The sequence below is a fragment of the Cannabis sativa genome, chromosome 3 (assembly GCF_029168945.1).
Source record: "Cannabis sativa cultivar Pink pepper isolate KNU-18-1 chromosome 3, ASM2916894v1, whole genome shotgun sequence".
In the NCBI taxonomy this organism is placed as follows: Eukaryota; Viridiplantae; Streptophyta; class Magnoliopsida; order Rosales; family Cannabaceae; genus Cannabis; species Cannabis sativa.
In genome coordinates, this window is record NC_083603.1 from 31,507,140 (window position 1) to 31,523,860 (window position 16,721).

The 16,721-nt window shown below is 40.8% G+C and overlaps 2 protein-coding genes across 2 annotated transcripts; both read left to right on the forward strand.

Annotated features, from left to right (window-relative positions):
- The first annotated feature begins 3,889 nt into the window (after window positions 1-3,889).
- Window positions 3,890-9,965, forward strand: LOC133035450 (uncharacterized). Its single transcript, XM_061111305.1, has 2 exons — window positions 3,890-4,308; window positions 9,622-9,965. Exons 1-2 carry the CDS (start codon window positions 3,903-3,905, stop codon window positions 9,651-9,653), a joined length of 438 nt encoding a protein of 145 aa, XP_060967288.1. The 5' UTR covers window positions 3,890-3,902; the 3' UTR covers window positions 9,654-9,965.
- A 4,050-nt stretch (window positions 9,966-14,015) lies between these two features.
- On the forward strand, window positions 14,016-16,198 carry LOC115710880 (uncharacterized). Its single transcript, XM_030639233.1, has 3 exons — window positions 14,016-14,020; window positions 15,029-15,656; window positions 15,749-16,198. Exons 1-3 carry the CDS (start codon window positions 14,016-14,018, stop codon window positions 16,196-16,198), a joined length of 1,083 nt encoding a protein of 360 aa, XP_030495093.1.
- The last annotated feature ends 523 nt before the right edge of the window (window positions 16,199-16,721 follow it).

Here is a 16,721-nt window from a genome sequence, read left to right on the forward strand (position 1 = left end):
TATAGACCATATAGATATTCGACACTACAATGACCAATATGTATCGCTAACATAACTCAGTTTTCAAAATTACAATTAAGAACGACCATGTGTATATGATGAAGTACCTTGACACATTTTTTGAAGTTCTCTTCGTAAAACAGCGTTGACCATTCTCGTTCTTTCGCAATCCTCTTCACATTAAACGAACCGAGAGTTTTTTGCTGCAAAAGCATTGTTCATCTTGTCAAGTAACAGAAATTACAACCAAACTCAAGAAGTACAAAATTTAACATAAGTTGTACAGCAAAGCAATTACCGAGATGCGAGTGGGCATGTACCAAAGACAAGGTTGGTTAGGTAATCGGCTATCACGTTCGTACCTGTTCATTAATATAGAAAAACAGTCAATGATCTGCAACAAAATGAAATATGATTTAGACATGTACAATAAATGATACATATTTAGTAACTACTTTCACACTTACGGATCCCTCAACTTCTCGCAAGGGTCGCAACGATGCCATGTAAAGCCCGCTTAGTTAATTTGGAAATTAGCAGTTATTTATGTTAATCAGGAAATTATTTATAGCTATTTAAATAATTTATCATTGTTATTTATGGAATTCAGATATGCATAATTATGTCATCAGCAGTTTTTATATTTCGCATTTCCGGTGTCCGGTATTTTTGGAACTCGGCGTTTGGCTCAGTAGAAATCACAACTTAGTATGTTAGTATTGTGGGGACGGGTTTTAGACATTGGGAATGTCGGGAATGGCCGGGAATTTAGAATGTCCCAAAAATACCCCTTTAGTATGAATTTTGTAATTATATGGTGGAGGGGCAAAATGGTCTTTTTGCCCCAATGACTTTTTGTCTTTTGTGACTTGTAAATGGAAATTATATGTCGATTTTAAATTATTTTTCTTGGCTGAAATTAAATGAGTAATATGTTATAAATCCTTTTTTTCTAAAAATTCCATCACTTAGTCAAATTTTTAAAGAAATTAGAAAAAATCAAATAGAAAACTCTCTCTCTCTTTTCCTCTCTTTCGGCTGAGCTTGGGGGTTCAAAAGGGCTGGTTTTCTTTGGTGATTCAAGCCCTAATTTGCAATCTATTGATCTCTTGTTGTGGTATGTGTTTTCTAGTTCTTTTCTCTTTAAATTTCTTGAAGAAAATGATGAAATTGGATGATAATGCATGTGATTTTTGAGAGATGTTTCTGCTGTGTTTTGTTGTTGATTTAGGGTGTTTAAAGCATGATTATTGTTGTTGTTTAAGCTATGTTAGAAGCATGTAGGTTAGATTGTTAAAGCCTTGAATTTTCTTTGCAAAAGTTATGAATTTTGAAGGAAAATGTGATGTTTTGTTTCTGTGTTGTTGCTGTTGTTCTTGTTAGTTTGCAGAGGTTATTTTATGCTTAGTTATGTAGAATTAAGCTATTGGATTGCTTGTTTAAGTGGTTTTGCTCAAGCTTGAGTTTGGAACTCAAAGCTTGAGCTCCAATGGTGAATTTTGCATGTGTGATTTCTGGGTAGGTTTGATGCTCTAGAATTGTTATTTGGGACCTATAGAACAGGTCTGGAAAGTTTGGGACCAATTGGGTTTAAATTGGTCAAGTTATGTGAATTTTTGGTTGCTGCCTGCGAGGAACCGGAATTCCGGTTGAGCATCCGGAATTCCGGATGGGGTCCTGAATTTTCCCAGAACCGGAATTCCGGTTGGGCAACGGGTCTGCTTGTTGGGGATTTTTCAGAACCCTAGTTTTCCTCGTTTTTGGGTTTTTAGGGGTATTGCCATGCTTTTTATCGATAGGGAAACTTTTAGTTTCAAGTTTTAGTCCCCGGGAAGTGATTTAGCGTGTCACTTATAGCGTTGTGATTTTTATGGTTTAGGAGCCGATGTCCGTAGTTCGGCTTCGATTCCGGTCTGGTTGTAGGCACACTCGAAATCGAATCCGGGTAAGATTAGTATAACGTATGCATATGTAGTTTACATGTTTAGCGTGCATGTAGGAATCCTGTTAGATTACATTAGATATGTATTTAGGCTTCGAACCATCCAACCCCGTCACGTCGGTACAGCTGGAGTATGACCAAGCCGGAGTATGACCGGCTCGACCGATCGGGGCCGACACCGGTTGGTGGTTCAAAGGCTATTGACCTATCCCGTCTTGCACAGCCGGAGTATGACCAGCAGCCGGAGTATGACCGGTTCGACCGATCAGAGGATACTTGTCAATAGTACCGTCCCCCGAACGTTCAAAACTCGTACCATGTTGGACATGGCGGTAGTGCTCGGCACCATGTTGGACATGGCAGTAGCGGGACTCAGTATCGTGTTGGACACGGCAGTCAGTTTTATGTATGATATTATTATGCTTTTCTTGCTGAGTCTGTCGACTCACAGTTTACGTTCATGTGTAGGTAAAGGCAAGGCTGTAGCTGATGGACCGTGACCGAGCATATGAGATTGTACATGTCGGGGCGGTTAGGCCTGGGGCGTACGATCCTCGGGACGAGTGGCCGAGATTTTTGTAACTGTCGTTAGACGACTTTCATTTTGATGTAAAAGTTGAACAGATAAAAAGTTTGTAAATATTTTTATAAATCGGGATCCCGAGACTTTTTGCAAAATGGTTTATAAGTTTAATGAAAAAGCAAAATTTTAATTAATCACGTTTTTCCATAAACCTCGTTGATTAGCAACGAGCTGCACAGTACGTTTAAAAATCACGTAATACGCCTAAGATAGTTAGGGTGTTACAATTTGGTATCAGAGCCGCCAGGTTGTCTTCCGAAGATCGTCACGACATGTACAATCATCATCAGTAGTTAGCTCGGTTCACGGTTCAGTAAGCCTTTATTGCTTTAGTAGTTTATTTTATTCAGTTATGAAAAAGAAAAGCCTGTTAGGAAGCATGTTAGTAGCCTGATAGTAGAATAGGCGCATGTTTCATTTCTAATTTCCAAATTAAGCGGCATTAGTAAGCTCGCCTTGAATACGACCACGATATGCCAACTCTTGGTTTCGCAGCGGTTCTAACTAGATGGACGCCGGGCGGACTACCGGGAGTCGAGGCAACTCCGTGGGGTCGAATCGGGAGAGGGAGCTCGGTTTCCCCCACCGCTAGGGGCCGAGGTAGAGGTCCCCGAGGCAGGCTCGTGGTCGGGGTGATAAGAACCCGCCACAGGCTGCCTGTGCTCCCCGGCCGATCGTGGAGCCCCGAACCGGGAGTTGCGGTTTGCGGAGATGCAAGCCCGGATCGAAGAACAAGACCTCGAGATTCGCAGGTTGAGACGGCAGGTGCTCCCGAAGTTCCAAAGCGATAGTTCCAGCGGCACTGCCCCCCGCCGCCTGTGCCGAGATGGTAGTGGCGGCCCACAGATTGGAACCTTGATATGAGCGGTTCCGGAAGCAAGCACCTCCGGTATTCCTGGGAGGTCCAGATGTGTCGAAAGCCGAGCAGTGGCTGACGGTGATTACCCGAATCTTGAACTTCATGGGTGTCACCGGTAATGACAGAGTGGTGTGCGCCACATTTCGGGCCTGTGAGGACGCCCGGTATGGTGGGACATGGTGTCTCAGATCCATGACGTCACCACCATGACTTGGGAGAGGTTCCAAGAACTCTTCAACGCGAAATACTATAATGAGGCGGTCAGAAGCGCCAAGAGGAAAGAGTTCGTTCACCTGACCCAGCGGGAGAACATGAGTGTCACTGAGTATACTACTCAGTTTGACCGGTTGGCGAGGTTAGCCTCGGGAATTGTGCCGACCGACTTCAGCAGGAAGGAGAAATATCTGGACGGGTTGAATCCCAAGATCAGGCATGACCTGATGATTACCACAGACGACAGCACCACCTATGCTCAGATGGTGGAGAAGGCACTGCGAGCTGAGGGCGCAGTGGGATGTATGTCAGAATCAGCCAGTACTCCGGTTAGTGGCGGAGCTCCTACCCCTCCTGCATCAGGCTTCAGCAGGGGGAGTAGTGGTTCGGCCATTGATCAGAGGAAGAGGGCACCCACTGCTTCCGGCGGCTCGAGTCAGAACAAGAGGTTCCGGGGGAACCAGAGCAGAGGGAGTCGTCCTGGTGGTAATGAGACCCGATTCTCCTACCCCGAGTGCCCTAGCTGCAAGAGGCATCATCGGGGAGAGTGCAAGGGGCAGGGATGCTTTCATTGTGGCATGCCCGGGCACTTCAAGAGGGAATGTCCCCAGCTCCGGCCAGAGGCACCGAGAGCTCCAGCGATACCCACTCCAGCCAGGGTGTTCGCTATCACGCAGGCTGATGCAGATGCCAGCCCATCAGTTGTTACAGGTCAGATTTTTATTAACGACTCGCTTTATTCAGTGCTGTTTGATTCTGGGGCTACACGTTCTTATGTGGCGGCCAGAGTCTTTAGTAAGTTGGGTAGACCCTTTGATAGATATGAGTCAGGGTTTGGAACCCTGTTACCTGGCGGAGAATTGGTTATCTCCAATAGGTGGATTAGGTCTATGCCGATCAGGATAGATGGTAGAGAGTTAAGCGCTGATCTGATAGAGATGAGCTTAGTCGAATTTGATATTATTTTAGGAATGGATTTCCTATCTAAATATTCGGCGAGCATTGACTGCAAGAGGAAGATGGTGGTCTTTCAACCGGAAAGCGAGGAACCGTTCGTGTTTGTGGGTTCGGTTCAGGGATCTCGGATCCCGGTGATCTCGGCTATGTCAGCGAGAGAATTATTGCACGGTGGGTGCTTAGGGTTTCTGGCCGTGGTGGTGGACACCACTCGGCCAGACACCATTCGGCCAGAGGACATCAGTGTGGTTCGGGAATTTTCGGACGTTTTTCCCGAAGAACTTCCAGGGTTACCACCTCATCGGGAGATTGACTTCGTGATTGACTTGGCACCAGGAGTGGATCCGGTTTCTAAAGCCCCGTATAGGATGGCTCCAGCTGAACTTAAGGAATTGAAGATTCAGCTCCAAGGGTTGCTTGACATAGGGTTCATTCGGCCCAGTGTGTCACCTTGGGGAGCCCCGGTTTTGTTCGTGAAGAAGAAGGATGGATCTATGAGGATGTGCATCGACTACAGAGAGTTGAACAAGCTGACGGTGAAGAATAAATATCCATTACCTAGGATCGATGACTTGTTCGATCAGCTTCAGGGGAAGACGGTCTTTTCTAAGATTGATCTCCGTTCGGGTTATCATCAGTTGAGGATCCGAGAGGAGGACATTCCAAAGACGGCTTTCCGCACTAGGTATGGACACTACGAGTTCCTGGTTATGTCATTCGGACTAACCAATGCTCCTGCAGCATTCATGGACCTGATGAATAGAGTATTCAAGGATTTCCTCGATATCTGTGTGATTGTGTTTATCGACGACATCCTCGTGTACTCTCAGTCAGAAGAGGAGCATGAGTTACATCTTCAGATGGTACTGCAACGACTTCGAGAACATAGACTCTACGCCAAGTTCAAGAAATGTGAGTTCTGGTTGTCTCAGGTGTCCTTCCTAGGGCACATTGTGAGTAAAGATGGGATCAAGGTGGATCCCGGGAAGATTGAATCCGTCAGGGATTGGCCGAGACCGAAGACAGTGACAGAGATCAGAAGCTTTTTGGGATTAGCTGGGTACTACCGTAGGTTCGTGGAGGGGTTCTCCAAAATTTCAATGCCCCTAACCGAGCTTACAAAGAAGAATCGCCGATTTATCCGGTCGGTATAAATGCGAAGCTAGTTTTCGTGAGCCGAAACAGAGGCCGATTACCGCTCCGTACTAGCTTTGCCTTCGGACGAGGAGAAGTTCGTGGTCTATTGTGACGCATCCAAACAGGGTTTGGGGTGCGTATTGATGCAAGCCGATCGGGTTATCGCTTACGCCTCCCGTCAGTTAAAGGATTATGAACAGCGATACCCGACTCATGATTTAGAATTGGCCGCAGTGGTTTTTGCACTGAAGATTTGGCGGCATTACCTGTATGGGGAGAAGTGCGAGATCTATACCGACCATAAAAGTCTCAAGTATTTCTTTACTCAGAAAGATTTGAACATGAGACAAAGGCGTTGGTTGGAATTAGTGAAGGACTATGATTGTGAGATTCTTTACCATCCCGGGAAAGCCAATGTAGTGGCCGATGCCCTGAGCAGAAAGGGTCCCGGGCAAGTGGCTAGCATGGTTCAGATCTCACCTCCGCTAGCTGAGGATATGGTTAGGTCCAGCATTGAGTTTGTGGTAGGTCAGCTTCACAACTTAACGCTGCAATCCGATCTGTTAGAAAGAATAAAGGTTGCTCAGACGACAGATCCGGAGTAGTGAAGATCCGAGATGAGGTATTGGCTGGTCAAGCCAAAGACTTTTCAGTGTCAGCTAGTGGGGTGCTTTTGTATAAAGCCAGGGTTTGTGTCCCGAACAGTGTGGACTTGAGGAACGAGATCTTTGAGGAGGCTCATTCTACTCCATATTCTCTGCATCCCGGCACCACCAAAATGTACCAAGACTTGAAACCGTACTTCTTGTGGAACGGTATGAAGAAGAATTTGGTAGAATTCGTATCGAGATGCCTCACATGTCAGCAGATCAAGGCTGAACATCAGAGACCAGCAGGGTTGTTGCAGCCTCTAACCCTACCAGAATGGAAATGGGAGGATATTACGATGGATTTTGTGGTCGGGTTACCTAGGACCACGGGTATGTATGACTCCATCTGGGTAGTGGTGGATCGATTTACGAAATCTGCTCATTTTCTGCCGGTTAGAACAACGTTTACAGTGGATCAGTTGGCAGAGTTATATGTCAGGGAGATAGTGAGACTTCACGGGGTACCGAAGTCTATAGTTTCGGACAGGGATCCGAAATTCACCTCCAAATTTTGGCAAAGTTTGCAACGGGCAATGGGTACGAAGCTAAAATTCAGTACAGCATTCCATCCTCAGACAGATGGTCAGTCCGAAAGGACAATTCAGATATTGGAGGATATGCTGAGAGCCTGTGTTATGGACTTTGAGGGTTCATGGAGTAAATACCTACCGTTAGTGGAGTTCTCGTACAACAACAGTTACCAGAGTACGATAGGGATGGCACCCTACGAACTGTTGTACGGTAGGAAATGTAGATCCCCTATCCACTGGGATGAGACAGGGGAGAGGAAATACCTAGGTCCAGAGTCAGTTCAGCGGACCAATGAGGCAATAGAGAAGATTAAAGCTAGAATGCTTGCCTCCCAGAGCAGACAGAAAAGTTACGCAGATCCGAAACGTAGGGATGTTGAGTTCCGAGTAGGGGACCATGTGTTTTTGCGAGTATCTCCGATGAAGGGGATTAAACGTTTCGGGAAAAGAGGCAAGTTATGCCCTAGATTTACAGGACCATTCGAGATTCTCGAGAAGATAGGTCAAGTGGCATATCGGTTAGCGTTGCCTCCAGCTTTATCAGCAGTGCACACGTATTTCATGTCTCAATGTTGAGAAAATACGTTTCAGACCCCTCTCATATACTCAGTTATGAGGGTCTTCAGCTTCAGTCAGATATGTCTTATGAGGAACAGCCAGTGCAGATCCTGGATAGAAAGGATAAAGTCCTTCGGAATAAGACCATAGCTTTGGTCAAGGTTCTCTGGAGAAACAGTAAGGTGGAAGAAGCCACCTGGGAGCTAGAATCAGATATGCGAGCTCTTTATCCAGAGTTATTCAGGTTAGATTTCGGGGACGAAATCCTTTTAAGGGGGGGATAGTTGTAAAGCCCGCTTAGTTAATTTGGAAATTAGCAGTTATTTATGTTAATCAGGAAATTATTTATAGCTATTTAAATAATTTATCATTGTTATTTATGGAATTCAGATATGCATAATTATGTCATCAGCAGTTTTTATATTTCGCATTTCCGGTGTCCGGTATTTTTGGAACTCGGCGTTTGGCTTAGTAGAAATCACAACTTAGTATGTTAGTATTGTGGGGACGGGTTTTAGACATTGGGAATGTCGGGAATGGCCGGGAATTTAGAATGTCCCAAAAATACCCCTTTAGTATGAATTTTGTAATTATATGGTGGAGGGGCAAAATGGTCTTTTTGCCCCAATGACTTTTTGTCTTTTGTGACTTGTAAATGGAAATTATATGTTGATTTTAAATTATTTTTCTTGGCTGAAATTAAATGAGTAATATGTTATAAATCCTTTTTTTCTAAAAATTCCATCACTTAGTCAAATTTTTAAAGAAATTAGAAAAAATCAAATAGAAAACTCTCTCTCTCTTTTCCTCTCTTTCGGCTGAGCTTGGGGGTTCAAAAGGGCTGGTTTTCTTTGGTGATTCAAGCCCTAATTTGCAATCTATTGATCTCTTGTTGTGGTATGTGTTTTCTAGTTCTTTTCTCTTTAAATTTCTTGAAGAAAATGATGAAATTGGATGATAATGCATGTGATTTTTGAGAGATGTTTCTGCTGTGTTTTGTTGTTGATTTAGGGTGTTTAAAGCATGATTATTGTTGTTGTTTAAGCTATGTTAGAAGCATGTAGGTTAGATTGTTAAAGCCTTGAATTTTCTTTGCAAAAGTTATGAATTTTGAAGGAAAATGTGATGTTTTGTTTCTGTGTTGTTGCTGTTGTTCTTGTTAGTTTGCAGAGGTTATTTTATGCTTAGTTATGTAGAATTAAGCTATTGGATTGCTTGTTTAAGTGGTTTTGCTCAAGCTTGAGTTTGGAACTCAAAGCTTGAGCTCCAATGGTGAATTTTGCATGTGTGATTTCTGGGTAGGTTTGATGCTCTAGAATTGTTATTTGGGACCTATAGAACAGTGTCCAGGAAAGTTTGGGACCAATTGGGTTTAAATTGGTCAAGTTATGTGAATTTTTGGTTGCTGCTCGCGAGGAACCGGAATTCCGGTTGAGCATCCGAATTCCGGATGGGGTCTGAATTTTCCCGGAACCGAATTCGGTTGGGCAACCTCTGAGGTTGGGGATTTTTCAGAACCCTAGTTTTCCTCGTTTTTGGGTTTTTAGGGGTATTGCCATGCTTTTTATCGATAGGGAAACTTTTAGTTTCAAGTTTTAGTCCCCGGGAAGTGATTTAGCGTGTCACTTATAGCGTTGTGATTTTTATGGTTTAGGAGCCAGTAATCCGCCGTTCAGCTTCAGTTCCAGTCTGGTTGACCGGCACACCTGAAATCGGAATCCAGGTAAGATTAGTATAACAGTATGCATATGTAGATTACATGTTTAGCGTGCATGTAGGAAGCCTGTTAGATTACATTAGATATGTATTTAGGCTTCGAACCATCCAACCCTGTCACGTCGGTATAGGCTGGAGTATGACCAGCAGCCGGAGTATGACCGGTTCGACCGATCAGGCTGACACTGGTTGGTGGTTCAGTGCTATTGACCTATCCCGTCGGTACAGGCTGGAGTATGACCAGCAGCCGGAGTATGACCGGTTCGACCGATCAGGAGGATACTTGTCAATAGTACCGTCCCCTGAACGTTCAAAACTCAGTACCATGTTGGACATGGCAGTAGTGCTCAGTACCATGTTGGACATGGCAGTAGCGGGACTCAGTATCGTGTTGGACACGGCAGTCAGTTTTATGTATGATATTATTATGCTTTTCTTACTGAGTCTGTCGACTCACAGTTTACGTTCATGTGTAGGTAAAGGCAAGGCTGTAGCTGATGGACCGTGACCGAGCATATGAGATTGTACATGTCGGGGCGGTTAGGCCTGGGGCGTACGATCCTCGGGACAGCAGGGCTGAGATTTTTGTAACTGTCGTTAGACGACTTTCATTTTGATGTAAAAGTTGAACAGATAAAAAGTTTGTAAATATTTTTATAAATCGGGATCCCGAGACTTTTTGCAAAATGGTTTATAAGTTTAATGAAAAAGCAAAATTTTAATTAATCACGTTTTTCCATAAACCTCGTTGATTAGCAACGAGCTGCACAGTACGTTTAAAAATCACGTAATACGCCTAAGATAGTTAGGGTGTTACATGCCATGTACCTCCTATCCACTTCAAACTTTTGAAATTTTGCTAGCACATATCTGATTCAATTGTAATCAATGTAATTGTTATTAAAAATTTCTATAAGTATATGATAATGAGAAATACCAAAATAACATTTACTTACCTCGGATCTAATGTATTGCTAAAAACAAACTTGTAAAACCCATATTGGTTACGGGGGATCGCTTCCTTTGTCTTGAACGGCCCGGCAACAGTTCTGCCCGACTCAATAAATTGCTCGTAGGCCTCATCGTTGAAGTCATCCTCAATTAAATGCACATTCTCTGACTGTGTCTTCTTTTATTTGACGAGGGCTTTGCCTTTATTCCAGAAAGACGCCACTTCGACTATATCAAAGTCGTCATCCTCAAAGGTCTTATGTGCACAACCTTCATCTTCAACAGATTTTGAAGCAGATAGTGAAGGCGTAGTTACTGATTCCACCACATTTTCCTCAGATTGACCAACAACATTAGTCTTCGAACGGACAGGGGACTTCAACGGGGACTCCTCCATGGCCTGGCTACACTCCGCCTTCTTCCCCACTTCCCTAGCAGCATCCTCCTCCAACTCTCGATCAATACCACCTACACCTTCTCCTTTGTCCATAAATCTCAAAGAAAATGATCTCAACTGAGACTTTAACTCATTGGTGAAGTACTCCTTCAACTCATTGATAGAGCTAACAAAGTGGTCACTGCTCTTTCTTCCTTCCGAGTCAGAATAGTAGTTGGGCAGTATTACAGGATTCGAAGTGAGCGTTATCTGTTAAACATAACAAAGTAAACAAATTTAGCATGTCAATCCCAAAATAATTAATATCAACTAAAATCACATTACCACATTATAAACAAAATTCTATGTACCTTGTCGCTGTTGGGACCCCCATTGTCTTTCACAAATTTGTAAGCGAACTTACATTGTTTACTACCCCAAAAATCAACGGGGAGCACTGTTCGGTCAACATATCCAAAGTTCCACTCCACGTGAGTCAAGTACACCAACTGTGACAAACAAACAATGTATTAGTAATACATTAAACTACTAAATCAGAATATTATATTATAAACTTAATAAACACATTCACATAAATGAAAGATAACAAAATCAATGTACCTGGAGGAATAAGGTGCAGCCAGACACATTCTTCGTATGCTTATTTCGGAATCTGAAAATTGAGTTCATCAGATACCTGAACCCGGCAGTTGCCCAGTTCTTGTGGCGAATGTTCCTGGTAACCCTAAGAGAGTGCAAGTACCCCGAAGTGATATCGCAGCCCGTTTTTGGTGCAAGGACTGTCCCTATCACCACCAAAGAAAATTTAATCAGAAATAGGCTGTCTGCCTCAACGCACTCCAATAAAGATTTCTCCAACCCTGTCAATGACACGGTGTAGTCGACAACGTTCAATATCTCCTCCAGATATCGAGTGTCACTATCACCCTCGGTGACTACAGGATCCCCTCCGTCGTCCACCCCCATAACATCTCCGAACATCGCGGCAGATAAGTGAATTTTCCTTCCATACAAATCCAGTATGCTAGTGGTTGGGTCAACATGTTTGATTAACCAACTGACTAGTCGGGTGTCAATGTATGGTGCATCCTCTCTGATGAATGATCCAAATCCAGCATTTTGGATCACATCTTTCTGCTCCAAGTTCAAGTTCTTACGAATCCTGATTAAACGGTTTAAGGAGCATCGACTGTACACAGATGCTTCTTCACTTTCAGCAGCAACCTCTTCCTCATCCACCTCCACTTTCTTCCCCTTGCCATCAGCTACCTTTGGTTTCCTCCCCCTTGTTTGCACTGCCTTCTTAGCGGGATTAGGGTTAGGGTCATAGTTTCTCCACTCAGACTTCTCCTCGTCGGTGAACCCTTCATATTGCACTTTCAATTTGTCGGTAACCTAAAATATGAGGCAAACTTACATCAACTCCAGAGTACATGGAAAGAATCTTAAAGTATGTCAAACAATTACGATGAATTACGGACAATTGACTTAAAAAAATTGAGTAACAGTCGACATAAAACCTCTTTCTCAGTTAATCCCTTCGCAGCTGCTCGAAGGGCTTTGTAGTTCGCATTGCTACATATGGACATAATTTCAATCAAATATATAATAAAATAAATGTTAAACATCATTCACATGATAAACAACTATCCATCATTCAAAACTTACAAGAAATTTCTCCAAGCAACCGCATGATCGTTCGGCTCGGGGGTAACATCCTTCTTTACGGGTTCATTTGCCCCTTTCCTTTTGCGTTTCCCAGCCATGTATGATGAACCTAACCAAATTAAAGATAAACAAATTTAAACGATAAGGACTACATATTTCAACAAATACACTATATGAAAGAAAAAATAATTGACCAAAACACAATGAAAATCGTGCATTGTAATCACCTAAAATCACATCAAATCAACTTAACCATTCGGCATTGAAAAAATTCAGATTTCAAACACTCATTTCATGCTTCTTGCATGTTACACAATAAAGTACATTATAATGATGTGAAACTCTTTTCGACTAAATGATTTCCAATACTTAAAAATTATAAGACCACACTTGCACAACCAAAACAATGAACAAAACAAAACTTAACCAATAACTGCCATACACAATAACACAACACTTGAAACACACCAATCCTGTTACCTTGTACCTGTTCATTTCAATTGCACAAATGCACTTCAAGTAGCTAAAGGTTTTAATAAAACAATTAACAAAACAACACTTAACTACTAACTCCCATAAGCAAAAAGTGGTGCAAACGAGTTGGTACAATCCGTGAGAACCAAGAACATAAAACACACACATGAATAGACAAAATTACCCCAAAGCTTAACAAATCTGGGTACCTTGTACCTCTTAATTCATAATGAACAGAGTACAAAACCAGTTGGAAAATATTTAATATCAGAATTAACAAAACAATGCTTAACTACTAACTATCATAACCAAATTCAATAACTTCTCCAATAATTGATTTACACAAAAAATCAAAACTGTCATAGTTTTTATCAATAGTGTGTCTCATTAACTCATGAATCTTATGTCTTATGTCTAAACCATCAAATTTTTCAAAACAAATTCATAACAATAAGAAAATCCAAACTACAACTTGTAATTAAATCACAACAATCACTCACTACCCAACAGATAACAAAATAACAAAAAACATCACATCTAAAGTAACATTCTGAACTAAAAAATTTAAGACCATAGTTTCTTTACCTAACTCAACACATGACAGCCATCACCATTCCATTGTTTTCCTTTCTTTCAAAAATTTTTTTGGGTCAATATAGGGCAGCCGAGGGTAAAACATTTGGGTAAAAAAAATACACACCAAAATGACCAAACACATGAATCCAAAACAATTTCACAATAAAATTGCCAAATTACCAAATAAAATTGATTTTCGAAAACAATTATTTTTCAGTAACACTGTACATACCAATGTTTACATTGCTTTTCTTTCTTTCATTACATTCTTTTGTTAAAATTGTTTCACTGCAACGGTATAAATTAATCCAACACACTTTCACAATAAAAAAAACAAACATAAAGGGTAGACACATGAATCGAATCAAAACTACTTCCTAGTACACTGTAAAATTGGGGAACATAAAATGTACCTACAATTTTCTGCAACCTGTGAATCAAAACTTGTTGAATAAGCAGATTTAAGGCCTGTAAAACGGATTAAAACTGCTCAATAAACCAAAAATGGAACAGAAAAAAAATACGAAATGCAAATACACGGATTGAAGACCACATCACAATTTTGACAAATACTTTACTATCCAACTTAACCCAAACTGAGAAACAAATTAAGTTTTCTTTTTTCCATGAATGACAAATGCATTACTATCCAAATTACCCCAAAATGAGGAACAAATTTATGTTTTCCTTTTGCATGAATGTTGACTGAGATAAGGTGCAAGGTCAAACGGACAAACTAATCAAGTAGAAAAAATCAACTATACGTCATACAGTAACCCACATTGAAGATAACTTCATCCAATTATGCAGTAAGACACAGAAAAATAAGAAAATTGACATTAATAGTTTCTGAATAGTACGTTCATTCAATATCCTAAAATAACAAAATTACTTCACTTCTAAACAAACATGACATTTAAATTTGGTTGAAAAAACTTAAAATGCTACTGTGACTAATACAGTATCCAAAGTAAAGAACGAACAACATGCAAAAGAATAAGAAAATTTGTTGTACAAACCCACCTCGTTCGGAGAAGGAGTCGGAGACAAAAAAAACAAAGTACACCAACTCTAAAAGTACTACAGTTCCCTCCCCCAAAGAAAATGTGAAGAAGAAGAAAAAATGGGAAGAAGAAGAAGAAAAATTGAAGAACAAGACAAAAATGAGAAGAAGAAGAAGAAGAAAATTTGAAGAATAAGAAGAAAATGACAACTGCCCTAAAATAAACCTAACTCTTATACCCACGAAGAAGAAGAAGGAAAGACTAATGTATTTTCGAAATTGGTAACTCTCACGTACATCAAGAGTCAATCAGTGTAAGTTTTTTAAAAATTAATTAATTTAAAATACAAAAAACCAACCGGTTACAATTCCCCCCCCCCCCCTAACTACCCCTACTTTAACCCCAGCCCTTAGATCATGCCCCAATTCAATCCAACGGCTACAGTACAATCAGGGATTATATTCCATATTTTGGCATAACGGGACAAAATCCACTCCCTATATATATATGTTTTTATATAGTTTACATTTACTTGTATCTTTGAGTTTTGAGTTGTAACTCTTTTCCTTTATTTGTATTTTGTGCTTTGGGATTGGAACTCTTTATTTAATGTATTGTCCTTCTAATATTTTGTTTAGAGTTGTAATTGTCTTAGTCTTTTATTCATCTTATTTTATTCTTCCATTGTAATCTCTCTATTATTTCTAACAATCAAGAAGATTATTTTTTGTTTACAATGGAAGGAGAAACTATCAAGATGATGAACTAAGACTTGGTGAGATTGGACCGCTTTGATGGCACCAATTTCACTAGGTGGCAAGACAAGGTGAGGTTCCTCCTAACCACACTCAAGATTGCCTATATTCTTGAGTCCACCTTGGAGCCCTTATCCGCACCTACCAACAAGGATACCGATGAGGTCAAGGAACAAAAGAAGAAGAAAGAAGATGGCAATCTTCTATGTAGAGGACACATCTTCAACTCACTCTCGGATAGGCTTTATGACCTATACAACGACACTAAGGATGCCAAAGAAATTTGGGATCACCTTGAAAAGAAATTCAAGGCCGCGGAGGAAGGTACCAAGAAATTTTTAATTTCTCAATATTTTGATTTAAAATTTCTTGATGGTAAACCTCTTGTACCTCAAATTCATGAGTTGCCAGTTATTGTTAATAAATTAAAAGTGCTCAAAATTGAACTTCCCGAGGCATTCCAAGTTGGTGCAATAGTGGCAAAATTGCCACCATCTTGGAAGAATTATAGGAAGAGAATCCTTCATAAAAATGAGGATTACTCTTTGGAAGAAATCCAAAAACATATTCGAATCGAGGAGGAGTCTAATGTAGGGATAAGCTTGTGGAGGGGTCTAATGAAGAGACTTCCAAAGAAAATGCGACTTCCAAAGTTCTTAATAAGAACAAGGGAAAGACAAAAAAAGGTAATAACTTGGGTCCAAAGTCTAAACCAAACCAATTCAAAGGTGGAAAAGGTCCATGTTTTGTGTGTGGCAAACTTGGACATTATGCTAAGGATTGTAAGCATAGAAAAGACCTTAAGGGACCCAAAGTAAATGCTATTGAGGAGGATATCATTGCTACTCTTAGTGAGTTATATTCCGTGTATGGGAAAGTGAAGGGATGGTGGTATGATACATGTGCCAACGTTCATGTCACATATCACAAATCATTGTTCAAGACCTTTGAAGAGTCAAAGGGTAACCATGAGATCCAAATGGGCAATGAGGTCAAATCAAAGGTACTAGGCAAAGGTACCATTAATGTGTTTTTCACCTCCGGTAAGAAAGTCACATTGGTGAATGTGCTTTATGTGCCCGACATGAATAGAAACTTGATTAGTGGTGACTTACTTGGAAAGCCCGGCATTAAGGCCGTTTATGAATCTGGTAAGCTCATACTTACCAAGTCTAATGTATTTTTGGGCAAGGGGTACTCTTGTGAGGGAATTGTAAAGACCGCTTAGTTTAATTTGGAAATTAGCATATATTTAAGGTTTACTTATGAAAATTATTTATAGATATTTAAATAATTATTTTTGTTGTTACATTTAAATTCTGAATGCATTTTAAGTCATATAGTGAAATTTCATAATTTTACATTATCGGTGCCTGGCAACATGGAACGCGGTGTATGGCTCAGTAGAATCACAATTTAGTATTTTGTATAGCGGGCCGGTTTATTTAGACATTTGGAATGTCGGGATTAGTCGGGAATTTAGAGTTTTCCCAAAATACTCTTAAGTGCTTTTTAACCCTTTTAGTGTGGGAGGGGCAAAATAGTCATTTTTCCCCATAAGCCTTTGTCCTTTTGTGGACTTATTATTTTGGTGATAATGTGATTTATGTAATGTTATTTTGGCTTAACTAAAGAATAGATTATGCAATTTTTATCATTTATTCAAAAATTGGAAAATTTGCAAAATAAAGAAGTTTTCTCTCTCTCTCTCTCTCTCTCTCTCTCTCTCTATTTCGGTTTGGCTTGGGACT